Below are 26,621 nucleotides of genomic sequence, written 5' to 3'. Positions count from 1 at the left end.
ATCGTGAGTCAGTTCATGCATAAACCACAGACGGATCATATGGAGACAACACTCAGAATTTGTCGATATCTGAAGGGTACAACGGGACATGGAGTACTGTTCTCTCGAAATGGGAACCTAGATATTCATGGATACACAGATGTTGATTGGGCCGGGAATCCGAATGATAGGAGGTCCACCGCAGGGTATTTTACCTTCGTTGGAGGTAACTTGGTGACTTGGAGAAGTAAAAGGCAGAAAGTGGTGGCTCTTTCCAGTGCCGAGGCAGAGTTTCGGGGTATCAAGAGTGGATTAACGGAGATAATGTGGCTAAGAAGGCTGATGAAGGAACTTGGTCTCTCTCCAGGAAAGAAGTGCCGACTATACTGTGATAACAAGGTCGCGATAAGCATTTCAGAAAACCCAGTTCAACACGATCGAACCAAACATGTCGAGGTAGACAGACACTTTATCAAAGAAAATATTGAAAGGGGAATTGTTGAGCTACCATTTGTTCGCTCAGAAGATCAGCTTGCCGACATAGTGACAAAGGCAGTCAATACGAGGGCCTTTGGCGATGCTCTTTGCAAATTGAGTATTGGAGACCCCACCACTCAATTTGAGGGGGAGTGTTAGAAAAGGAAACATGTCAATTAGAATCAATTGTGTGATAAGGAAAGATAGCAATTAGAATCAATCACACTAATTAGGAGATTGCTAGAATATTGTATAATAAATGTCTTACCTTGTACATCGTCTTCTCAACCCTATTTAAAGGGTGCATTATTGTACAGGGACATCATCTTATTTTTCAATAAAAACATAGTGTTTCCTCCTCTCTAATATGTTGTTTATACTATTTCACAGTTTGCTTCACTGTAGTTGACCCTTGTTCATTTTTTGGTGGAAGGGTGAGGATTGGAAGGCCAAGGCATTTAATTTGAATGAGATTTTCACCAAATATCAGGAGATTTTCCTCTGTGCTTGTTATGTTGTGTTTGTTCCTTCTATAAAGAATTTGTATTCATGCTGCTATCATTGTCTTTCTGTGTAGCAATAGTGCCGGCAAAGACTTGAAATTCCAGGTGAAGCAAGGTAATGACTTCATGTTTGTTCCACATATTGTTACCCTGATTATTGGATGACTGAATTTTGAATGACATAGCTAATAAAAGCGGTTCTCACCCTTATGTCCAGAAGAACCGGTGGCTGATGTGGCAGAAAAAACTGCAAATGGTTCAACTGCTGAGGAAATTAATGGCAAGAAGAAGAACAAAAAGAGCAAGAATGACACTTCAGTCAATGATAGTGAAAAAACACTTGAAGATACAGCCATGGCAGAAAAGTTAAATGAATCCCTTGAAAATGGCTACGGGGATGAAAGTGGTAGGGCATCAAAGAAATCCAATGGTAATAAAATGCCTGAATTGGCAGAGGATCAATCAACTAAGAAACTAAAAGAAAAGAAGAAGAAAAGCAAGTTGGCAATCACAGTTGCTGGATGCTGATGCGGCTGAAGTGAAACAAGAAGCTATATCATCTGAAAATGCTGAGGCTACAGAAGATGGGATTGATGAATCTAAGAAGGTTTCCAAGAAAAGAAAAAGAATGCTTCCTGATGAAACGGAAAATAAGTCTGGTGGGGAAGTAGCAATTGAAGAATCTAAATCTAAAAAATCAAAATGTCTCAAAGAAAGCAAAGATGTCCCTGAAGCCAATGGCCATGCTTTTGAAGGGAATTTTATGAATGTTTCTGCTAACAGTAATGAAATAGGCAAATCAAGTCAGAAAAAATCTGCAAACAAACAACCTAAAAGTTCTGAGGTATGTCCATGTCCGTGTTTCTACATAATATAGTACTCCCTCCGTCCCATAATAGATGTCACACTTTCCTTTTTAGTTTGTTCCACAAAAGATGTCACATTTCCTCTTTTGGAAAAAGTTTTCTCTCACATCAATTATAAAATTATATTTTCTCTCACCACTTAATACACATAACAACATCTCCTAAAATCTCGTGCCATCTCCCAAGTGTGCCATCTTCTTTGGACGGAGGCAGTAGTAATAATTAGGACATTTTGTGTCATTGTGCAGTGAATGTTAATATGGATGTCACAAAATCATTTAAGCTAGTATATACGTAAGCAAAGATTATATTTTGAACCATGAAGGTGCATCTCTTGTACTAATAGTAGTATCACTGTAAAGATCTTGTATCTCCCTATATGCCACACTTTTAATACCTTTCAAAATTCAAGTTAAAGTAATTAGGAAGATGCGGTTGTTACTTGTCCTAAAATTTCATGCATGTAAGGTTTGTGTCCATTTACTTGTTCAAATGTTTGTGCTTGATGGCCCATGCATATTCAGAATGTGAGTTAGAAAATTTCACGTTGTTCTCTTGTCTTCTAGATCTGGTGTCTGGTGGTATCTTATGCATTCTCTTTTGTATTTTCTTGGATGCTCGTGTACTGGTTGAGCATCTCAAAATGTGTATATAATTCATGTTTTGCTTGTTGTCCATGTTGAGAAAGTTTGATGCTGTACTGAAAGAACAAATGAGTTATATTCTTGAAATAAGTTTGATTTTCATTGCAGCCAACAACAGCAAAAGCATTCCAAAGAGTGAAGATTGATGAGGTGGAATTTGTTGATGACAGACTTCAAGACAATTCTTATTGGGCAAAGGTTTGTGCTTCCTTGCTTCGTTGGCTGATTATATGTTGTGCATGTCTATGTGTGCTTGTTTTTGCTAAAGTAACTATATCTTCTTGTGACATAAATGCCATGTGTTCATATTAACTTTTATATTGTCATGTTTATCCAACAAAAATGTCTTCAAAAGGTTTGATTGATTGGGGACTTGGGGTAATAAAATTACGGAATTGCATGAGAGGGTTTCATCCTACTCATGGTTTTGGCATGTTGGGTCTTGAAATTTTCAATTGACTGCCCAATTTGTTTTAACAGTCTTCCCCTTCATTAATCAGATTGACACTCTTTTCTATTGTCCTAAATCAAGTACATTGTCATTACCTTTGAGGAATTTTCACCAAGCACCTCCTTCGGTTGTCCATTATTTAGCTCTTTGGATCTCAAAGTTGAAATATTGAACGTGAAAGCATTCCAGCCATAATTATACAATCAGCTACCTTATTGATAGTAAAATTTTATTTATAAATAGACACCAACAAATACATGTATTAAAATTTTATGGTTTGTCTGGATAGTAATGTTCTTGCTTAATCCATTTTTCTTTTTTCAAAATGTACAAACTTTTAGTTGAAGCTCTATTTTCGTTTAGCTTTTGTTTATAATTTTGAAAAAGTTAGGTGATTGCAGAAGAAAGTGGCACATAATTGTACAAACCTTCAGTTGAAGCTCTAGGTTCATTTACCTTTTATTTATAAATTTCAATTAAGTTAGATGATTGCAAAAGAAAGCGGCACGAAATTCTATTTTTGTTGACTCCTGTGGGAAGAATCAAATGTGATTATCTTTTTTCGTTGATATTTATTTATATGTTATTCATTGCAGGATGGTGCGGAAACTGGTTATGGTGCTAAAGCACAAGAAGTCCTGGGACAAGTCAAGGGAAGGTGTGGTTTTGTTTCTATTGAACATTTATCATCTAGAGTTTCCTGAGATAACAGATGATGTAGTGTTTTCATGGGGTTTTATTTTTTCTTTTCAAGGTTGATAATGAAGCCTTTTAAACTTCAGAAATTAACTAATTGCGAAGCAAATTGAAACACATTTAGACACATTTAGTGAATGAACATCATACAGAGCACTCTAAATATAATATGGTTAATGAAGTCGATGTAGTGCGCACGCTTCATCTCATGGTAGTCCTATGTTCCCGTGTCTAGATAGCTGTCAAGGTTAAAGATAGAAGCAAATTCAGATGTGTTTGATGAGAAAAGTATAGATTTGAGGATGTGTTCAATGAGAAAAGTACAGATTTGGGATGTGTTTTGGTATAGATTTGAGGATGTGTTTGATGAGAAAAGTAGAGATTTGGGGATGTGTTTGATGAGAAAAGTATAGATTTGGGGATGTGTTTGATGAGAAAAGTGAATGGGATGTTTTGGAAGTATCCTGAAACCTTGAAATCAATTTTCCTGTTTTTGGCTATCCAAATCTCACCATTGTTGCTGTTATCATTGATGTATTATTCTCTTAATCTCTTTATATCTATGTGAGAGTGTATACTTTTCCTTGCTTAATTTGAGTTCTGGAAATCTTGCTTTTGATTTGATTCTGATCTACATAAGGTTCATGTACTGTATAATACATAGTGTATATGATCATCATGTCCCTCTTGCTCTGTCATGTGTAGGGGCTTTCGTCATGAGAAAACTAAGAGGAAGCGTGGTAGCTACAGAGGAGGACAAATGGACCTGCAATCACACTCGGTGAAGTTCAATTATTTTGATGAAGAATGAAACATGCATGTGAGGCTTTGAACTCAATGTCCATTTTTTATGCCATAATTGGGAGGTCAGTTTTGGTAGGGTGGCCTTTTTATCCCATAACTGGGAAGTCAGTTTTGGTGTGGTCCTATATTACGATTCAATGTGTAATGGCACCATTCTTAGGCCATCCGCATCGTTTTCTCTTATCCGTCTCTTAACCGCATCATCCCTTAACTATTCATGGGCTCCACAGTACTTTTTCACTCAATCTCTTAACTAAGAGATAGAACCTGCAACCCTCCATCTCTTATCCATCTCTTAACTTACTATTCATTCAATTTTATTTTTTATTTTTATTTCCAACAAATTCAATTAATAAAAACACATTTCATTAAATAAAATAAAATTACAACTTAAAATTCTTAAAAAATTAAAAAATATATAATTAAAAATCCTAAAAAATGAAAAATTAATAATTTAATTTCTTCCGTCAAATTTTGCCCAAATAGGAGTATTTATAGAGTAAAAAAATTAAAAAAATAATAAAAAAAGCAAAATGACCGTTTTTTATTTTTAAATTTTTTTTATTATTATTAAATTTGAATTTTTTTATAAAAAAAATAATTTATTGAGTCAGCGTAACGAAGCCCACTTGCGGGTCAGCGAGTGGGCGTCGTCACGCATGGCGTCGGAGCGCGCCACGTCGCGCAAGCGCTTGGCGAGACAGCTCGCGCGCCGTCTCGGAGGGACGGGCGTCTCGGCGGGCTGGGGACGAGACGGGACGCTGCAACGCGTCCCGCGTGAAGGGGTTGGCAGCGGAAGCGTGCGTGATTTACCGATCATATAAACTTAATCTATTTAGAAGATTATTTAGACAAATTCTATTCGCGTAATTATCACATGTATCATGCTCATAACTTGAATTAAAAATATGCTTTAGCACAAAAAATCCCTAAAGTATGCTTACTACGGAATTAGCCAATTTACCTCGTAGATTCAATCAAGAATCGATGATGGCTTGCTCCGTCTCCACGTGAAGATCTTCAATACAAGACCTCGGATCTTCTGACTGGTGTCCCGGACTATACGCCGATATTTGTGTGGGCAAATCTCACCAACGTACTAGGACTCGAATAATGGAAGACTTAAACTGCTCACGGAGAGAGCACAAATTTCGAGCTCTCTCTTTCTAGAGGGGGACGAAAATTTTGTATATTAAAAAGTGTATCTTCTGTCTCCTTTATTCTACTATTTATATAAGTCACATATTGGGCCCAGTCAGTGATCTAAGGAAGAATTTGGAACATGCCTCACCCAATTAGCTTTTTACTAATTAAATTGAACCCACAATTTAATATAAGCTTATATTGGAATATTACGAGCAGCCACTACAGAAGTAGTATTGCACTGCCTTCCAAATCCGATATTACAAGTATTCTGTGTTTCCTTTAATTGCATTTGATTTATTTCCCGTGCTTAAGATAGAAACATCCATTAATTAATTAATGTCTGCTATAGACTTAATTAATTAACATATTTCGAATTCCAAGAGTGGACTTAGCAAGAAGCTCTTATTTATTATTCATAGAGTAATCAAACTCCAACTAGCAAGGTTTCGAATAATAAAACCTCGTTTCGAGCTCCTCTTGTGGATGTTATCAAACGAGACTCTCCTCGCGCACGTTTCAACATAATAGCAATCCTAGCATCGCTAGATAATGATCACCACTACCCAATATACCTGGATCGTTGGGTTACGAAAAATACGCACCTTTGGTAAGTCAAAGTAGTGGATACTCAATGTCGTGTGCTCAATGCTAACGTACATTGATTAAGAAATTAATTATCAAGACCTCGTCTTTCAGTAGATAGCATAAAGACTCGTCTTGCTGTTAGATCCATTCAGTGCTATACCACACCAACGTCATCTTATTTCAATAAGGCTTAGAAATAATCGGACTAACATTGCAACCTTTCGCGATAGGTAGTCTAGCCCTATCTAGGTTGTGAAATTCTTATTTTTCTTTGTTTAGAACTGACAGTGTTACCTTAAATTGGACGACGCCCACAACCAGTCTACTAAAACAAAGACTTAGACTTTGTTACGTTTGCTTATACATTTAAATATGCAATAAACAACCATAAAATGTAAAACATAACAACATTATGACAAAAATAATCTGTTGCATTTATTGGAAAATAACCATTAGAGTTTTACAGTATGCAATCACTCGAAAGGTGATTTCTAGTATACAAAACCCTAACACCGTGCCCGTCTCGTCTCGAAGGGACGAGATAAGGACACCCGCGAGACGCGTTGCGGCTGCCCTTACCATATATTTGGTTATGATTTTATTCTCCACTTGCTCTATTTATTTTTTCTTATCTTCTGTGGTCAACTAAAGTTATGGAAGGTATATATATTCTAGTAGACTATAAACAGTGTTTAAAGTTTGTTCTTTCTCATTTGATTATGGAATGTGACCAACTCTAGGTAGGTTTCTCCACTCAAATGCTCAAATGTTAATTCTAGTGTGGTGTCTTTCCATCCTTGCTCACCTTTTCTATTTTATTTTTATTTTGTTTTATTTTTTTAGGTAACTAAAATGATGTTGATTTGGGCTTTTGATCATGAAAAAAATGGTGGGGGTGGTGCTTAGCTTTAAAGTGTGTAAGAAGGCTATAACATTTTACTTGGATGCCTAAAATGGGAGTATCATATTAGGCTGTGTTTGGTAGTAGCCAGGAGCATGGTTAAGCCATTTTATCTATGCTCTTCTCTTCGTTTGGTACAAAATTAGGAAACCCATAACGGACTCAGATAGAGCTCCGTTCCGTCCAAAAACCACTGTTCCACCCCAATTTTTAACATCTCGATTTGCTGCGGATAAATTTGACATGAGGGAATAGTGCAATATGTATAATTGACTAACTACAGGTCATCTAACCTGTCAGAATACCAAACACAGTTAGTATTTAAATTTGATATACATAATTGTTATAAATTGCATGAAATTTCAAAGCGAGATTTGTTATTTTTATTTGTTAAAGATCAAGAGAAAAACAAATTGAGCTTGAATTTAGTTATATTTGTAAAAATTGAATATGTACATAAGTTTTTTAAAAATGATGAAATTTATTTTTATAAAAAGAATTAGGTTAACAAGTAAATGTTTATATTTTTCCTTTTAGTGAAAGCTTTATCGAGTAATTCTAAATTCATGCCTGGATTATTAACTTTTTTATAATATTGTCCCAGTTTATATGAAATTCATTATTTATAAAGTTCAAACACATGTGACAAAATTTAGTTTTTTGAAGAATACTCCTACTAAATATAGAAATAATGAAATTAACGTATCGACATATTCTGTTTAAAACAGATAAGAACATTGGTTGTTAATTAATTGTTCATGCAGGCCACTACTGACTCTTAATAATAGTTTCCGATTTTCATAAAATGAGTATTAGTTGAGTTGGCGACCGGCGTTTAGGCCTGCAATTAATATTTTGAAATTTGTGTTGATTTTACTAGTCAATGTTCTTTACTTTGCAGGCCAACCTCATATGTAAATTATCTCAAACACTTAACAGAGAATCTTACTGTTGATCCATGTTAATAGATACATTTATTTTTGGTACGAAGTTTAGAGCATCCACAACCGTGCTCTTGCCAGCGGCACGGTTGTGGGCCCGAGCGGTACTATTCATGTCTGCTCTCTGGCAAGAGCACAACACCCACAACTGTGTGCTCTTCCGCAAGGACGAGCACAATTAATTTAAAATTCAATTAAACAATAACATTTCCATAATATTAAAATTCATTTAAAAACCACAATAAATATTACAAATGACAAATAAAATTAAACATTACATAATTAAAATCCTAAAAATGAAATCCATGAGATGAGTGAAATCCATTTGATGTTTTGAGTGAAGGTTGAATGTGTTGATAGTTTGTATAAGAATTATGAATGAGAGATGAATGAGAGATGAATTGATGTGATAAATGAGTGATGAATGTGTGTATTTATAGATAATTTTGGGGGAAAAAAAATTAAAAAAATCAAAAAAATTCAGAAAAAAACGGTCATATTTTTGGGATTTGGAATTTTTTATTTTTATTTTTTAGCATTATTTATAATTAAATACCGATTAAAAAAAAGTTTGAATGCAACGGCTACGTGCCGCCACGTGTTCGTCCGCTGGCACGGACGTGCTCGATACATCGAGCAGCGCCGTGCCAGCGGCGCGAGTGCAGCGGCGGGGATGGCGTCCGTGCCAGCGGCGCGGACGGCGGTGGCGACGGACGCCACCGCTGCGCATGCTCTTAAAAATAGTGTGTTAAGTGGATGGTGAAAAAAATAAGAGAAAATAAAAAGATGTGAAGAGAAAATAAAGTAAAAGAGAAGATTACATTTTGCTAAAAATAGAAATGACTCAATTATCTTAGAAATTTCCAAAATAGAAAAATGACTATATTAACATGGAACGGAAGGAGTATCAAATAGACAAATACTCTCTCCGTCCTATTAAATAGTATAAAACATTTGATTTTCAACATGAGATTTTATGTAGTGTTGTTTTATGAGTTAATAAAAAGATAGTAATATAAGAGAAAGAGGAAAAAATAGAGATATTGTTATTTTCATTTATAAAAACGTTTCATTTTTAATGGAACAATTCAAAAAGGAAAACGTTTTATCTTATAAAAAAATTATATGACCAAATTTTGTACAGCCAAAAACTGGTTTATTTGAGGAAAATGAGATTATTTATGCATTTAATTAAAATATTATTAGAAACATGTGGAAAATGTGGGAGACCTTTGATGTGGCCAAGACCTATGGCCTTTCATCTTAGGTAACCTCCAAATACATAAAGAGATAACTTGATTGCAAGGCCTTTCAAGTGCTTTCTCTAGCCTATAAATAGGCTTGATCTTAGAGTGGAAGAACACACCAACAAATCATTCTCTCCTCTCTCTAGCTCTCAAGCATTCTAGTTCGCACTTAGGAGCATTGCATTGCTCGGTTCTCGCCTCCAATTCAAGTTCGCCGGAGCCTACGAGTTTGAGGTACTTCAACTCGGTAGGAGGAAAGTCGTTTCATCTTTGGGGATGTTGCGCCAATCCGTGAGCACTAGCCGGGGCGTGTCTCGTCTTGCGGAGTGAGGGATACCTCAACTCGACTTGAAGAAGACTATAGTTTGCATCTTGTTCTTTTTATTGTACTTACTTTGTTTCATTTACCTTCTAGTTTGTTGTTCTTTTGTAATAGCAAGAGTTTGCCCGTGTAAAGGCTACAATATTTCCAACAATCGCAAGACGAGATATTGTACTCTTGCTAAAATCATGTCGATGCGCTATGGAGTGGTTAATTCCTTGAGATCTATTCTCTTGAGAATGGTGTTTATCGTTTGTCATCTGACAAGCAAGACCAATTTAGACTTGGTAGTAGTAATTGGGATGCATAGGTTATTGAATATACCAATGCACATATGGTTCAATATAATTATGTACTTATTAATGGAGACAATATTGTGCAAATTATTTGAACGTGTTGTTATAAACACAAAGATCATGAGGTGGTCGCAATGGTCTCCGACGTGAACCATGGTAACAATCCAAATGAATGGTTTATTGATACTGATGCCACATGTCATGTGTGCTCCGATAGAAGCATTTTTTCTACTTACTAATATGTTGGAGGTAGAAAAGTACGTATGGGAAACCAAACCTCTTCTAAGGTGGTTGGTGTGGGTAATGTGTTCCTGAAATTAGGATCAGGAAAGGTTCTTACCCTTAAGGATGTGCTGCATGTCCCAGACATCCGAAATAATTTGGTGTCAGGCTCACTTCTAGTAAATCATGGATTTTCACTAGAATTTGAGTGTGAAAAGGTTATATTGACCAAGTATGTAAAGTTCATAGGTGAAGGTCACCTAGTGAATGGGCTTTTTGAGCTGAATGTTACGGTCATTCACCGTGGAAAAGGAATAAGCAATAAGGAAGATGACACATCCTCTTATTTGCTTGAAAGCTCTGATTTATAGCATAATAGATTGGGACATGTAAATCTAAATGCTATAAAAAGATTAGTGAATCTTGATTTACTAAACGTTCACGAGTTTAACTCACAAAAGAAATGTGAAGTCTGTGTTGAAGCAAAAATGACTAAGCTACCGTTTCGCTCGGTAGAACGGAGCACAAAACCTCTAGAATTAATTCATACAGACGTATGTGATTTAAAATTTGTGCAAACTAGAGGTGGTAAAAAGTACTTCATCACATGTATAGATGATTGCACAAGGTATTGTTACCTTTACTTATTAAGAAGTAAAGATGAGGCAATTGAAGCGTTTAAAGACTTCAAAAATGAAGCCGAAAATCAACTTAATTGTCGAATTAAGTGTGTTCGAAGTGATAGAGGTGGTGAGTATGTAGACCCGTTTGCATAATTATGTCATGCAAGTGGTATAATTCACCAAACAACGACTTCATATTCTCCCCAGTCAAATGGAGTTGCTGAACGAAAAAATCGAACACTTAAAGAGACGATAAATGCTCTGTTGATTAATTCTGGTTTATCCCAGAACATGTGGGGAGAGGCTGTGTTAACAACGAATCATATCCTGAACAAAATTCCACTAAAAAATAGGGATGTGACTCATTATGAATTGTGGAAGAGAAAGAAACCTTCATATACATACCTCAAAGTGTGGGGGTGTTTAGCGAAAGTAGAAGTGCCTCCTCCGAAACAAGTTGCAATAGGCCCTAAAACAGTCGATTGCATCTTTATTAGCCATGCACCTAATAGTAGTGCATATCGTTTCCTAGTCCATAGGTCAGTTGTGCCTGGCGTGGCTGAAGGAACAACAATTGAGTCAAGAAATGCTATATTCTTTGAGAATGTGTACCATTGCAAGAAGCAGGAGGATCGTTCTAGTGAAAGAATGATGGATGAATCCACTAGTTTTAATCCTCCAAAAAGGACGAGTTCAAGTCCTGAGGATATAAAACCAAGACGTGGTAAAAGAGTTAAAATTGCTAAGACTTTTGGTCCAGACTTCATAACTTTCATGTTGGATGGTGAACAGGGGCGGACGCAGAAAAAAATATGATTGGGGGCTATGATTTCTAAATTTTGTTCTAAAGTTATATTTTTGGTGTTTTAGATCATTTATAAGGGCTTTTATATAATAATTTACTTTAAATTTGAATAAATTTTAAAAATTTATAAAAGAAAATAGTTTAAAAAATATTTTTATTAAGGGCTTTAGCCCTACCCTATTTCTACATGGGTCCTCCCATGATGGTGAACCAAAGTCATTGGCGGAAGCTTTGTCTAGCCCAGACGCAGCGTGGTGGCAAGAAGCTATCAACAGTGAAATTGAATCCATCATGAGAAATAACACTTGGGTGTTAGTAGACTTGCCTGAAGGCTGTAAGGCTTTAGGGTGCAATTGGATTCTGAAAAGGAAATATAAGCCCGATGGTACTATAGATAAGTACAAAGCTCGCCTAGTTGTCCAAGGCTTTAAGCAGAAAGAAGGGTATTGACTCAACTTATTTTAACACAAGAAATTCCCGCAAGTGTACGGGGCTAGTGTAGCACAAAGTAAGCAAGAGTATCGTATCCCACAGAGACAAATTGTGTAAACTCAAGTACCACGAACCGATTTCAACTACTATTTAGACAAAGCAAAGGTTTGGTTTTGGTAAATAACTATTGAACATAAGCAAAGTAAAACAAAAGACAAAAGATAAAGTTCCAAATAAGAGAACGAGGTGGAGCTTTGGATCCGACTACAATACCCACAATGTAAACAACTCAACAACTTTGATTACCCGTTGAAGTCTCTAGGATTAGTAGGACAATCGCTATTCTAGGCTAAGCCCCCTCTCGAGTGCACTCAACATGTTGATTAACTATTAATATTGAAGTCTCCTTCTAATACTTGACAATTAACTCCTATACACAAAAGATTCACGCCCTCACTCTAGAATTCCTTCTCTCGAATGCAAATTATCTAGGTGTTGTTCATTCTTTTATCAATCCTAATTAGGTATCTCTCGATTACTCAAAACTAGGTCAATATATCCAATTGTTAGCTAGGCAATTGAATTGAAAGGCACAAGAATGAAGCAAAATAATCACAAGAGCATAGGTAATCAAAAGCTATTGAATTAATCACAAGTGTTCATTGTAGTCCTCACCTAAACTCTACAAATGATTTAGCTACTCATATTCAACTCAAAAACATAAGAATAAACCATAGTCATTGAATAAAACATGAAAACCAATGAAAATACTCCCAAGGGTGGATTGAACGGAAATTCGTTTTCGTCTTCAATCTTGTTGAGGATCGGGACGCCTTTCCTCTCAATTCCACTCTCCAAACCTTCAAAAGCTGCTATGGGGCGTGTATGATGTGTTGAGGTCGAAAACCTAGGTCTCCTTTTATACCCGGGGCAGAAATAATAACAATTTCAATCTCGCAGAACACATCGCCCGACCGGGCGATTTTAAGTCGCCAAAACGCCCGGTCGGGCGAACTTTCTGGAGTTCGCGACCAAAACGCCCGGTCGGGCGTTTTCCCCTTAAAAATCACCCGGTCTGGCGTTTTCTCTGGAATCCTCTAAAAGCATTGTCTTCGTCTTCGAAAGGGCTTCGCGTGAGTATCTTGCACGCCCCCATCGGAGTCCGGATGAGAGAGTTATGGCTATTATACGAAAGTCGCGCATTGAAGCGCGCCCGGTCAGGCGATTCTTCCTTCAAGCTCGTTTTCAAGTCATTTTCACCTGTTTTAGCTCCAAACACTCGACAAACTCGTCAAAACACTTATGTAGTGGATAATGGATGTAAACTCAAGTAGTATGCTACAAAAACACTGAAATGTTCACGTTAAACATCCAAAATACTTGCTAAACCACGAGTTTATCAATTCCCCCAAACTTAAACACTTATTTGTCCTCAAATAAAAAGTAGAAAACATAGAATGTGAACTCGTGTAAGCATGTTGGATTGTCATCACTGCCTCAGTAAAAGAAAACAGAATCATCATGTATCAATAACTTCGCAAACTAGTACACCAAAATGAACATTGCTTCAAGCTACTAGCACGTATTCCACTTTGTCAATTTGCCCTCACCGGAAGTATATAGTGTGATAAAATTTTTTTCTTCTTTCTCTCACTCTCAAAGTGTATGTGTGTAAAATGGACCTCTCAAATCAATCAAAAATGTATAGCTTACCATAAGCTTGCTCGAAGTCTAGACTCTCCTCTACTGTGTTGTGACTACAGATTTAGGATCCGAAAGGTCTTTACTAGAGGTTGTAATGTAAGGCTCTTTGGTAAGGTGAGGAAATATTTGGCTAAAAAGTGACTAAACCCAATTATATCAAAAGTGATCAATTTCACTACATCAAACTTAGTACCCCACCAACCATTTGAATCTCAGTAAATTCTAAACTTTGTCAAGATTTTTTCTCACTTCCCAATTCCTTTAATTTTTTTTTCTTTTCAAGATCTTTTTTTTGTACATCATTTCCCTTTTTTTCTTATGCACAACCAATTCTTTCATTCAAACAATGATGTCTATGCACTTTTCACAAGTAAACGCGCTACTTTTCTTTCTACCTTATCTCTCCAACTCTTTTCACAAAATATAAACTAAAATTCACCAAGAGTGTATGGATATTCCCTTTTATTTAGCTTCCAAAGAAAAAGGCTTTAAAGGCTCAAAGTGGCTAGCTAGGGAAAAATATTATGAATAAGGTCATAGATTTGGATATCAAAAGTAGCTAAGAAGGATGGCCTAACGTCATCTCCTATTCCTATAATCACTATGTAGACTCAAGAAGACCGCGAGCAAGTTCTAGAAACATATAACATAGTTGATGAAAAATCACACATTTTTGGAAAAAGATATTGGCTCAATTCTCACATGGTATTTTTCGGCAAATGACAAAGCAACGAGCAATTCACTCTAGGCAAATCACAAGCAGGAAATACGAGTTACTTAGCTAAATCAACAAGTTTTCACAAACATTTTACGCAAGTTCTCATCATAGGCAATTCATCCAACAAACCTACTTAATTCATCTCCAAATGTCTCCAACTTCCCATTCAATTTCACCCAAGAGAGTATACAAAAAGAAACAACACAAACTAACAAAGCACACACAAGGAAAACTTCACTAATCATCATATCAATTACGGTACCACCAAATAAAGAGAGAGAGAGAGGTAAAAGAATGAATCCACTAGACACCCCCAAACTTATTCCAAGCAAAGCTGGGATAAGTTTGAAAGATAGTGGATCTCTCATGTACCTTCACTGCCGAGGAAGAGGCGCCACTGGCCACGGGCATTGATGTCGTTTTTCACCCATCGAAGCCTATTTCCCTGTTCCACTCAAAACACAAAGAAAACAAAAAAACACACCAAAACGAGAACAAAACAAAAACACACCAAAACACACAAAAATAAAAAATTTACCTACTAGGGGTTGCCTCCCCCATAGCGCAACTGTTTAACGTCGTTTGCCCGACGGTCTTCAAGCTTTCACTTAATGATCCAATCTCACTCGGATAATGTCATCGGGGCCCTTCTTCGCTTTAGCGGCCAAGTAGAGCTTGTGTAGACGCTTCTTCCACCAAGTGGGCTTCACATCGGCCCCAACAACACCTTCTTTAGGTATTCTAATTTCCACTTTGGCAACCTTCATCTTTTTACCCCCAATCCATGTTCATCTTCAAACATCCATTCAGGCATAAATATATATCCTCCAAAGGATTCTCAACCTCATCATCCCTAGCCCTCACATGTGCCGCTTGTATCATCTTGCACTCTTCAACTTTTAAGGGCACTTCTTCCACTCTCTTGGACTCTTCCACTTCATGACGTTTCATCTTGTCCAACAAGGAGAGAATGACCGTCTTGTTTCCATGCCTAAGGGTGAGTTCTCCCTTAGTGACGTCAATTAGAGCTTTTCCAGTTGCTAGGAATGGTCTTCCAAGGATGAGAGGGACATTTGGATCCTCCTTCATTTCCAAAACAACAAAATCCACGGGGAAGATAAAATCATTCACCCTTACTAATACATTCTCAAGGAGTCCATTCGGGTATTTGACGGATTTATCCGCCATTTGAAGGGTAAATGTAGTTGGCTTCAAGACACCAAATTTCAACTTTCGGAAGAAGCTTAAAGGTATGAGATTTATGCTTGCCCCTAAGTCACACAAGGCCTTAGTTTGCCTATCATTCCCGATCACACAAGAAATGTTAAAGCTCCCCGGATCTTTCATCTTTGCCGGCATCTTTTCTTGGATGATTGCACTACAATTCTTGGTCAAGTTTACGGTTTCATAATCAACCAACCTCTTCTTCTTGGACACAATCTCTTTCAAAAACTTGAGGTAGCCGGGCATTTGTTGGAGAGCCTCAATAAGAGGAATATTGAGGTGCACTCTCTTGAAGATTTCAAGGAACTTAACAAGCTTCTCGTCCAACTTCTTCTTTTGCACCACTTGAGGAAAAGGAATTTTAACCTCTTTCGGCGTGGGGGAAACAATTGCCTCAGGTTGAATGTTAAGGGATGAGTCCCTTAACAGAATCGATTCGTCCACGAACAAGAAACGGATCCGAAATCGTCGAGCGCCCAATAGGTTTGGGTCGGCGATGATTCCCGATGAAGGATGCTGAGCGCGAGATTGCGTCTCGTCGGCAGCGTTTGTAGAGTTTCTTGATGCACAAGTCAATTGAGCCAATGTTTAATAATTTCATATATTGATGGAATGAATAAAGTGATAACAATAACTCCTATTTATAATGCTACTGACTTAATGAACAAGAAAACAAAGATATAGAAAAAGATATACAAATCCATAATATATCTAAACTAAATAATAATAGTATAAGACTCGTATCAACTCCCCCACGGTTAAAATTCACCTTGTCCTCAAGGTGGGAACCACGAAGCAAAAAGGAGTGTTGAAATCAGAAGCTTCGGCGTGGCAACTCCTCCTGGATCAAACACACATCGAACAACTGACCGTCTCCCTTCTTCACCTCCATAAAAAATCAACAAAGGTAGACTAATGTGGTCGTCCAAATTCAACGCTAAAATGGAAAGTTCTGCCACACAGTCATGAATGCTCAAACACGGCGTGTTATTTCGCAGAGGAATCAACCTTGGATCGACGTCGAGCGATGTTGAACGTTGATTCAGACTTGTAACATCACCAACATTCAAATCCTTATAGACACAAGCACTTTCGTGGAAAATAGTGTAATCACCAATAGAACCATCCTCCTCTTTATCTTCTAGCAATGTCTCCTCCTTTTCACCAATCTTCTCATCATATACCCCAACGAGCACTTGCGGTGACTCATTGTCGTTCTTGACAATCCCTTTGTTCTTGATGAACTCTCGAGGGGACTCGTTGTTTGGAACATCAAGAGGAGCGCCATCATTGTGAACATCGATAATGTCATTGGGAACATCATCACCGAATACTATCGTGGGAGTATTATCAGTTTTCTCTTCGGCTAAATTCTCATCTTGAATGTTCTCCTCAAACTCCTCCTCATCATCCGCATAACATAGAATGCGTTGTTTACACACATGTCCCATCACCCATTTCTCGGGACAGTGCCAGCAGAGACCCAACCTAGTCCGTTCTGACTTCTCCGCTTGGGAGACCCGTATTAGCGGCAGACGTGGCTGCTCTGGAGTTTGACTGGTCACACGAGCGGGCTGACTGTACAGGTCCCGCGTTGGCTTTTCGGTGGAGTAGCGTGGCTGGTGGGAGGCGGGCTGGACTCGCGCTCTCACCTCCTCCCGAGGGCGAGGTCGGTCCCAGCACGTCTCCGAGCGTCGAGGCCGGTCAACGGTCGGGTAGCCGCGGTCCTCCTGTTGAGCCGGTGGGTCCCAGCACGTTGGGCGGTGCCGCTGTGTTGGGGTTGGCAGGTAGCGATCAAACCCTAATTGGGTCTGATGATCTCCGCGATCAGATAGGTAGCCACCCCTCTCGACGTAGCCACCGTGGTGTCGGAGCCAAGCGTCTTGCGCGCGATCGCGGTACCCGATGGGCTGGTATCTCGGCCGTGGGCGACGATCAGGTGGATCCAAGTGGTGTGAGACGTAGGGTGATTCTGGATCAGGCCACGACAGCGGACGGAGTACTTCCACCCTGCTGCTCGGAGGGTCCCAACTGGTTACACGGCGAGGTTGGGCCGGCTGGTAGGGACGGAATGGTTGTGTGGCCTGAGGGAAGTCGTATTGACGACGGCGATAGCCGACGTAGTCATATGACATGTTGACGGACTGAATCGTGGTTGCGGTAGAAATGGTGGTGATTTAGTTGGGGATATGGATGAACGCAGACGGAGGATGCTGAGCTCTGGATGAAAGCACCATTTGTTAAGGGATGAGTCCCTTAATAGAATCGATTCGTCCACGAACAAGAAACGGATCCGAAATCGTCGAGCGCCCAATAGGTTTGGGTCGGCGATGATTCCCGATGAAGGATGCTGAGCGCGAGATTGCGTCTCGTCGGCAGCGTTTGTAGAGTTTCTTGATGCAAAAGTCAATTGAGCCAATGTTTAATAATTTCCTATATTGATGGAATGAATAAAGTGATAACAATAACTCCTATTTATAATGCTACTGACGTAATGAACAAGAAAACAAAGATATAGAAAAAGATATACAAATCCCTAATATATCTAAACTAAATAATAATAGTATAAGACTCGTATCATTGAACCTCGGGCTGCATAAGAGGTGCTTCCACCTCAATCTCCTCTTCTTCTTTCTCTTCGGGCACTTCTTTAGCTTCCACCTCGTGCATAGGAGGACTCTCATAGCTTGTCCCACTCCTTAAGTAGATTACCTTGCAGTCTTTTGGATTTGGAACTGTAGTGCTTGGGAATTGCCCCGATTGATGTAATTGTCCCACGGCTTGGGCAATCTGACTCATCTGCGTCTCCAGGCTCTTCATATGTCCTGCCATGCCATGCATATTATTCTCAACTTTCTCTAGCCTTTGATTGGTATGCTCCATGTTCTTGTGTGACTGAATCATGAATGCATTCAATATGTCCTCTGAACATTTGTTCTGCGGCTCAGTGATCATTCCTTGAGAAACTGTGAACCCCGGTGGTGGTTGAAGGGCATTGTTGGGGTTCCCATATGATAGGTTAGGATGCGCCTTGTTCCCAAAATGATTGTAACCTCCACCACCTTGATTGGGGCGGGAGTTGTTATAGTATCTATTGCCCCCTTGGTGTATGTAGCTAACATCCTCTACACCCTCTTTCTGCTCCTGTATAGCCGGTCCCATCCCCATGAGATCTATCTTCTTGTGGAGGAGCTCCATTTGTTTATACATGCTGTCCATATGGCTGCTCTCTGCGGCAGAGGCTACTCTGTGTATGTTGCTCCTCACGTTGTTCCAGCCTTCATCATTAGATGTCACTCTCTCAATCACTTCCATGGCCTCTGCTTCTCCTTTCTTCAGCAATGATCCTCCTGCGCTCAGGTTCAGTTCACGCTTTGCTTCAGGCAGACACCCCCTATAGAATGCTAGGACTTGATGCGTCGGATTCAGCCCATGATTGGGGCACCTCTTCATCAGCCCCTTGAATCTTTCCCAAGCTCCTCGGATACTCTCTTGGGGAGTCATCTCAAACGAAAGGATTTCTGACTGCCTCTTCAATGCCTCACTCGGTGGGTAGTATTTTTCTAAGAACTTCTCAACCATGGCCTCCCACGTGCGAATGGAGTTGGGCTCCATACTGTCCAGCCAATCCTTGGCATCATCCTCCAGAGAAAAAGGGAACACCCTTAATCTGATCTGCTCATCTGTGACTCCATTTATTTTCGTCGTGTTGCAGATCTGGATGAATTTAGTGAGGTGCTTGTTAGGATCCTCTGTGGGTCGGCCTCTAAAAGCATTGTTTTCCGCCATCTGAAGTAGTCCTCTCCTGAGTTCAAACGTGTTGGCATTAACATTGTTGCCAACGGGTGGGTTTGCCACCCCATGATAGGCATACATGTTCTGGACAGGTACCACGTTTTGCCTTTGATTTAACTGCCTTTGCAGGTCTTCGAGTTGTTGTTGAAGCTGAGCATTCGTTGGAGGAGGTGGTGGAACATCATTCCCCTCTACGTTCTCCATCAGAATAGGAGAATGTGGCTTAAACTGAATAGGGGAGTGAACTGGTGACGGAGTAGGTGACGGTGATTCTTGAACTGGTGAAGGTGATCGTCTTTGGACCGGAGAAGAGACTCGGATCCTTTGATTTAGCCTTCTCAAAGCGTTTCTCCTTCTGTTGGATGCTTCGATCTCAAGATCGATAGGCTCTAAAGGTAAACCCCTAGAGCGTGTGTGCATACAACCTGAAACAAGAAAACTCAATGTGAGAGCTCAAAAATAAAATAAAAATTAAAGCAATAAAGTCTAAACTAGTAATCTCTATCTTCACCGCGATATTGAGCTAAATTAACACAAATTATCCCCGGCAACGGCACCAAAAACTTGACTCAACTTATTTTAACACAAGAAATTCCCGCAAGTGTACGGGGCTAGTGTAGCACAAAGTAAGCAAGAGTATCGTATCCCACAGAGACAAATTGTGTAAACTCAAGTACCACGAACCGATTTCAACTACTATTTAGACAAAGCAAAGGTTTGGTTTTGGTAAATAACTATTGAACATAAGCAAAGTAAAACAAAAGACAAAAGATAAAGTTCCAAATAAGAGAACGAGGTGGAGCTTTGGATCCGACTACAATACCCACAATGTAAACAACTCAACAACTTTGATTACCCGTTGAAGTCTCTAGGATTAGTAGGACAATCGCTATTCTAGGCTAAGCCCCCTCTTGAGTGCACTCAACATGTTGATTAACTATTAATATTGAAGTCTCCTTCTAATACTTGACAATTAACTCCTATACACAAAAGATTCACGCCCTCACTCTAGAATTCCTTCTCTCGAATGCAAATTATCTAGGTGTTGTTCATTCTTTTATCAATCCTAATTAGGTATCTCTCGATTACTCAAAACTAGGTCAATATATCCAATTGTTAGCTAGGCGCAATTGAATTGAAAGGCACAAGAATGAAGCAAAATAATCACAAGAGCATAGGTAATCAAAAGCTATTGAATTAATCACAAGTGTTCATTGTAGTCCTCACCTAAACTCTACAAATGATTTAGCTACTCATATTCAACTCAAACACATAAGAATAAACCATAGTCATTGAATAAAACATGAAAACCAATGAAAATACTCCCAAGGATGGATTGAACGGAAATTCGTTTTCATCTTCAATCTTGTTGAGGATCGGGACGCCTTTCCTCTCAATTTCACTCTCCAAACCTTCAAAAGCTGCTATGGGGCGTGTATGATGTGTTGATGTCGAAAACCTAGGTCTCCTTTTATACCCGGGGTGGAAATAATAGCAATTTCAATCTCGCAGAACACATCGCCCGACCGGGCGATTTTAAGTCGCCAAAACGCCCGGTCGGGCGAACTTTCTGGAGTTTGCGACCAAAACGCCCGGTCGGGCGTTTTCCCCTTAAAAATCGCCCGGTCGGGCGTTTTCTCTGGAATCCTCTAAAAGCATTGTCTTCGTCTTCGAAAGGGCTTCGCGTGAGTATCTTGCACGCCCCCATCGGAGTCCGGATGAGAGAGTTATGGCTATTATACGAAAGTCGCGCATTGAAGCGCGCCCGGTCAGGCGATTCTTCCTTCAAGCTCGTTTTCAAGTAATTTTCACCTGTTTTAGCTCCAAACACTCGACAAACTCGTCAAAACACTTATGTAGTGGATAATGGATGTAAACTCAAGTAGTATGCTACAAAAACACTGAAATGTTCACGTTAAACATCCAAAATACTTGCTAAACCATGAGTTTATCAGGTATGACTTTTTTTATACCTATTCACCTGTTACGAGAATCACTTCCATTCAGGTGCTTCTTGCGATTGCTGATTTGCACAATCTTGAGATTCACCATATGGATGTGAAAACTGCGTTTCTGAATGGTGATCTGGAAGAAGAAATATATATGGAACAACCCGAAGGGTTTGTTGTGCCTGGGCAAGAGCGTAAAGTATGCAAACTGGTAAAGTCATTATATGAGTTGAAGCAAACACCGTTACAATGGCATTTGAAATTTGACAGCGTGATGTTGGCAAATGTGTTCACTATTAATGAGTGTGATAAGTGTGTTTACATTAAGAACACAGATAACGGGTTTGTTATTGTGTGTCTGTATGTTGATGATATGTTGATATGGGCAGCAATAGTGCCATTATTAACGAGACAAAAAACATGTTGAAAAGAAATTTTGATATGAAAGATATGGGTCTAGCCAATATAATTCTCGAAATCAAAATATTGAGGACTAATGAGAGAATTGCCTTAACGCAATCTCATTATGTTGAGAAAATGCTTAAGAAATTCAACTCGTTTGATTGTAAGCCAGCAAAGACTCATTTGGAGCTCAATGTCCATCTGAGCAAGAATATGAGTGATTCTGTTGCTCAAGAAGAGTATGCAAAGGTCATAGGAAGTTTGATGTTTATCACAAACTGTACTCGACCTGATCTTGCTTGTCCTGTAAATAAGTTGAACCGATTTACGAGCAACCCAAGCAAGGAACATTGGAAAGCTCTGTGTAGAGTTTTGAGATACTTGAAGTATACTATTAACTTTGGGTTGCATTACACAAGATATCCCCAAGTACTTGAAGGGTATTGTGATGCAAATTGGATCTCTAATGCAAAAGACTCATTCTCGACAAGTGGGTATGTGTTCACTATGAGGGGTGGAAATCAACGAAACAGACGTGTATTGCTCGTTCAACCATGGAATATGAGTTTATCGCATTGGATAAAGCAGGGGAAGAAGCCGAGTGGCTCAGAAATTTCCTATAATGTATTCCATGTTGGAAGAAGCCAGTGCCCGCAGTATTGATACACTGTGATAGCAAAGCAGGAGCACAAAGTGACTTTTATAATGGTAAGTCTCGACATATTCGTCGGCGACATAATACCGTAAGGCAGTTGATCACAGGTGACATTATCTCAGTTGACTATATAAAGTCAGTGGATAACTTAGTGGATCCGTTAACAAAAGGTTTAAACCGCGATCAAATGCATAAATTGCTTAAAGGAATGAGACTGAAAACCACATCTTAAAAGATGAGTATAGTGGTAACCCAACCATACGATTGGAGATCTCATCGGATTGGTTCAATGAGAAAACGAAGCGATACAAATCTAGCTGTAACACCCAGAAGATTTTAATCTTCGCCCATTCTTAGAAAGCATTGAGTGTTGTAACCTGCACGTTATAAGAGGTTAAGTCTTTTGACTTTTAATGATTCTTGAAATCTCAAGGAGCTGCAGTATGGCAGGATACTCATGAAAGAATCACCTATGTAAGTGAGAAGTGAGGCCGCTTCGTGTGTGTGAGTCACTTATGAATTCCAAAGAGCTATTCCACGGCCGAAACGGACACAAACGTGAGAATTGATGGAGTTGAGACAATATTGTGTTGATGCTATTGACTAGGCATACACCAAGGAGGAATAGTTCAAGGCATCGCGTCCACTAGCCCGCCGGTATGTCCGATAGTGTTGACTATGGAAGGTTCAAAATCACAAGTTACCTCTCCAAATACAGTATCGTTTCTCGAGAACTAAGCAAAGAGCTTGCATACATGCAATTGTGTCTGGTGTTGGTTTGAGCTTGCAGTGCTCTAACCAATGTGGGGGATTATTAGAAACATGTGGAAAATGTGGGAGACCTTTGATGTGGCCAAGACCTATGGCCTTTCATCTTAGGTAACCCCCAAATACATAAATAGATAACTTGATTGCAAGGCCTTTCAAGTGCTTTCTCTAGCCTATAAACAGGCTTGATCTTAGAGTGGAAGAACACACCAACAAATCATTCTCTCCTCTCTCTAGCTCTCAAGCATTCTAGTTCGCACTTAGGAGCATTGCATTGCTCGGTTCTCGCCTCCAATTCAAGTTCGCCGGAGCCTACGAGTTTGAGGTGCTCCAACTCGGTAGGAGGAAAGTCGTTTCATCTTTGGGGACGTTGCGCCAATCCGTGAGCACTAGCCGGGGCGTATCTCGTCTTGCGGAGAGAGGGATACCTCGACTCGACTTGAAGAAGACTATAGTTTGCATCTTGTTCTTTTTATTGTACTTACTTCGTTTTATTTACTTTCTAGTTTGTTGTTCTTTTGTAATAGCAAGAGTTTGCCCATGTAAAGTTAAATTTTACAATTTAACAATAGGTTTTTGTGTGTAACAAAAAAATGCTCGCAAATTTCTCGCCCTCAATTTCATATACCAAACTGAATCTACAAAAAAATTCAAATTTATTAAATTAACATGTATATTAATATTAGGTTAATACAAATATGAAAAAAAAAGCTAGATTTTGCAATTGAACAATTGGTTATTGTGTGTAACAGAAAATGCTCACAGCCATACATATATAGCGAGACAATGGTCCGACATTAAAAAATACTCACTATAAACTAGACAACATACAATATCATAAAATATTAAAAATACACATATAAAGGACTATATAAGCAATGACTAGGAAAAAAATAACAAGTAGCAATATGAGTACATTCCACGATAGCCAAGAAACAGTTACGAAAAAAAGGCAGTAGCACAACAGAACTAAGTCACACAAACAAATACCTAACTTGCATAAGCTCAAATGGTTAGAAATTGAATGAACCAAGGAACATGCTAGTATATATGGTGTCGTTGGATAACTAAACAAGAGTTGTAAACTGCATGAATCGACGATTTTTCAATAAATTAAATGTGTCATATGTTGAGTCATTATCATATCTGAGGATGCATTTGCGAACAACACAAGGATTTGATATCATGATCGCGGAATCGTCTTGTCGTCAATTGACCTACTCTTTTGTTGGCGGTTGACCTCGTCAAGGTGCGACAATCTCATCGAGCTCCTCTATGCACATCTTCACAACGAGATAAACACATAATCCCTCCGTCAGGGACGGATCTAGGAATTCTTAGCAAGAGGGGCAAAAATATACATAGAGAAATTTTAAAAATTAAAGAAGGGGCAATTAGTGGAAGATTAACACAAAAATCTCTATAATCAGTTATACATATATCTAAAGAACGGAATATGAGCAGGGGCATTTGCCCCATCTAGCTTAATGCTATATCCGTCACTGCCCTCCGTCCATGAAAAATATGGCACTTTCATTTTCTGCACTCGTTTTGAAAAAAATGATACTTAGTAAATAGTTAAAGTGGAGAGAAAGAACAGTAAGAAAGAGAATAATATAGACAATAGACTTCTCTTTATTATTCTCTCTAGTACTTTACTTTCTCTCCACTTTAACTATTTATTATAATTTTTTTAAAACGAGTGTAAAAAATGAAAGTGTTGGACAGCAAATAAGAAAGAAAATGTCACAAAGGCAAAAAAAGCAAATAAGTACATACGACCACAAAGCATGAAATAGAATCACGACTAAAGAAGGCCAATCGTCACTTTATTTCCATTTTCGGTTCTGTATTATTATGTGCAATTTTCAATAGAGATATTTGTGGCCAAACTAAAGTACTGCAATTTGAAATTAAATTTTCTAAATTAATAGCATGTTAAAATTAGATTATACGAATTGACTGAAAATAAAGGTTTTATATAAGATCGCCTCATAAATTTAAAATCGGACATAAAGCATAATCTAATTATATAACACCCATCTTATTTTCAGGATAAATCCATAACCCTAATTTTATGTGTCGAAAATTGGGGAATGAGATTATATTAATCAATTTCGCCATTTAAGTTGATGACATAGACGATGCGTATACAAAAATCGATATTGTCTTAGTGACAAAATATGGAGTATTACAATGAGATCGTCGCTAAGGCCATCCACAATGGGGCGCCCTAAGGCGTGCCCTAAAGCCCGCCCTATGCATCGCCACGTCAGCATTTTATCCTCCTGCCCTTCCACCTGCAGTGGGGCGCCCTAAGGGGCCCCCTAAGCATTTTACTATTGTTTTGTTATTTAATTTAAATGTTTTCAAATATATAAATGCAAACTTATTAAAAAACACAACGATTAACTAAAAGAACGGCAAAAAATTCATTGATTAAAAAAAAGTTACACGAGTTAGAAATAAAAAAAATGAGTATCCTATAAAAGCCCCAACTTCCGGCTCAACTCATCGCTCAACCTCTGGAGGCGCTCGGCTTGGGCCGGATCCGTACACTTCATAAGGGCGTTGTGTGTATCCAACAACGTCCGGGCCATTGAGGCCGTTGCCAAATCCGCGTAGGCAAGTGTCGCCTGGATCGTCGTCGGGGTCGGGGTCGATATCAGGATCGGCGAGTTGGAGACGACTCCATGTCGGAGAGACCGTACGAATCTGTACTGAAGTCCGGATCATACTGCGTGTTGGCGTCGAACGACCGATATTCGCCAGGTTGTGTACCCGGCCACCGTGCGCCATCTCCAAACATCGGGCTACTAGGACTTGAGTATCCACCGGAATCCATTTTATAGCGCAATTTGAGAGTTTAAAAATTAAACGAAAAGTTACAAAAGAAAAGTGAAGCTGGGGTATATATAACAAAATTTTCGAATTAAAAAAAAAAACTAAAACGCATTGCATCGTCCGCGCTATCGTCCGCGTCGCCCACAGTGGGTGGACGAAGCGCGGACGATGCCCTATCGCCCGCGCTTCGTCCGCGGACTAAGCGTCGGGCGTGGACGACGCATCATCCGTCGTCCTCGGTGCCACAGTGACGGATGATAGCGCGCCCGATGCATCAGGCGCGCTATCGTCCGCCTCATTGTGGATGGCCTTAAGAATTTTTTAGTTTCATAGCTAGAGAATTTCTTTGTATAAATGATACTCCAATATTAACATTTTTTTTGTATGACTACGAAAGAAACTTGAAATTTTTTGTATCATTGACAAATTGTGCATGTTTCTTAGAGTGTCCACAGTGGGGGAGCGGCGGTTGGTGGCTCGGGGCCGCGGCCCCCACTGCAGATTAATTAGTCATAGATGTATAGTCTAATGATAATTATGTTTATTTTTCAAATTATTAGTCTGATTAAATTTATTATAATTAAATTTAAAAATATAATTAAACAAAATAAAAAAATTAATT

At 38.9% G+C, this 26,621-nt stretch overlaps 2 protein-coding genes across 3 annotated transcripts; one reads left to right on the top strand and one right to left on the bottom strand.

The window, feature by feature from the left end:
* Positions 1-852: 852 nt before the first annotated feature.
* On the top strand, positions 853-4,615 carry LOC121764665 (nucleolar and coiled-body phosphoprotein 1-like). Of its 2 annotated transcripts, XM_042160687.1 has the most exons (6): positions 853-890; positions 1,034-1,074; positions 1,177-1,803; positions 2,578-2,667; positions 3,517-3,578; positions 4,322-4,615. In XM_042160687.1, the coding sequence occupies exons 3-6, from the start codon at positions 1,588-1,590 to the stop codon at positions 4,425-4,427; spliced, it is 474 nt and encodes a 157-aa protein (XP_042016621.1). In that variant the 5' UTR covers positions 853-890; positions 1,034-1,074; positions 1,177-1,587; the 3' UTR covers positions 4,428-4,615. The 2 variants fall into 2 exon arrangements, with proteins under 2 accessions (XP_042016621.1, XP_042016622.1); XM_042160688.1 differs by lacking the exons at positions 853-890; positions 1,034-1,074; positions 1,177-1,803 and adding an exon at positions 2,095-2,150.
* Positions 4,616-15,133: 10,518 nt separating this feature from the next.
* On the bottom strand, positions 15,134-19,801 carry LOC121764402. The gene is made up of 3 exons (XM_042160430.1): positions 18,173-19,801; positions 16,595-16,659; positions 15,134-16,145 (listed from the first exon to the last, which is right to left on the bottom strand). The coding sequence occupies exons 1-3, from the start codon at positions 19,799-19,801 to the stop codon at positions 15,134-15,136; spliced, it is 2,706 nt and encodes a 901-aa protein (XP_042016364.1).
* Between the last annotated feature and the right edge of the window lie 6,820 nt (positions 19,802-26,621).

This window comes from Salvia splendens, chromosome 14 (assembly GCF_004379255.2).
Source record: "Salvia splendens isolate huo1 chromosome 14, SspV2, whole genome shotgun sequence".
Classification (NCBI taxonomy): domain Eukaryota; kingdom Viridiplantae; phylum Streptophyta; class Magnoliopsida; order Lamiales; family Lamiaceae; genus Salvia; species Salvia splendens.
Note: the sequence above shows the minus strand (reverse complement) of the source record. Positions and strands in the feature narration are given on the sequence as shown.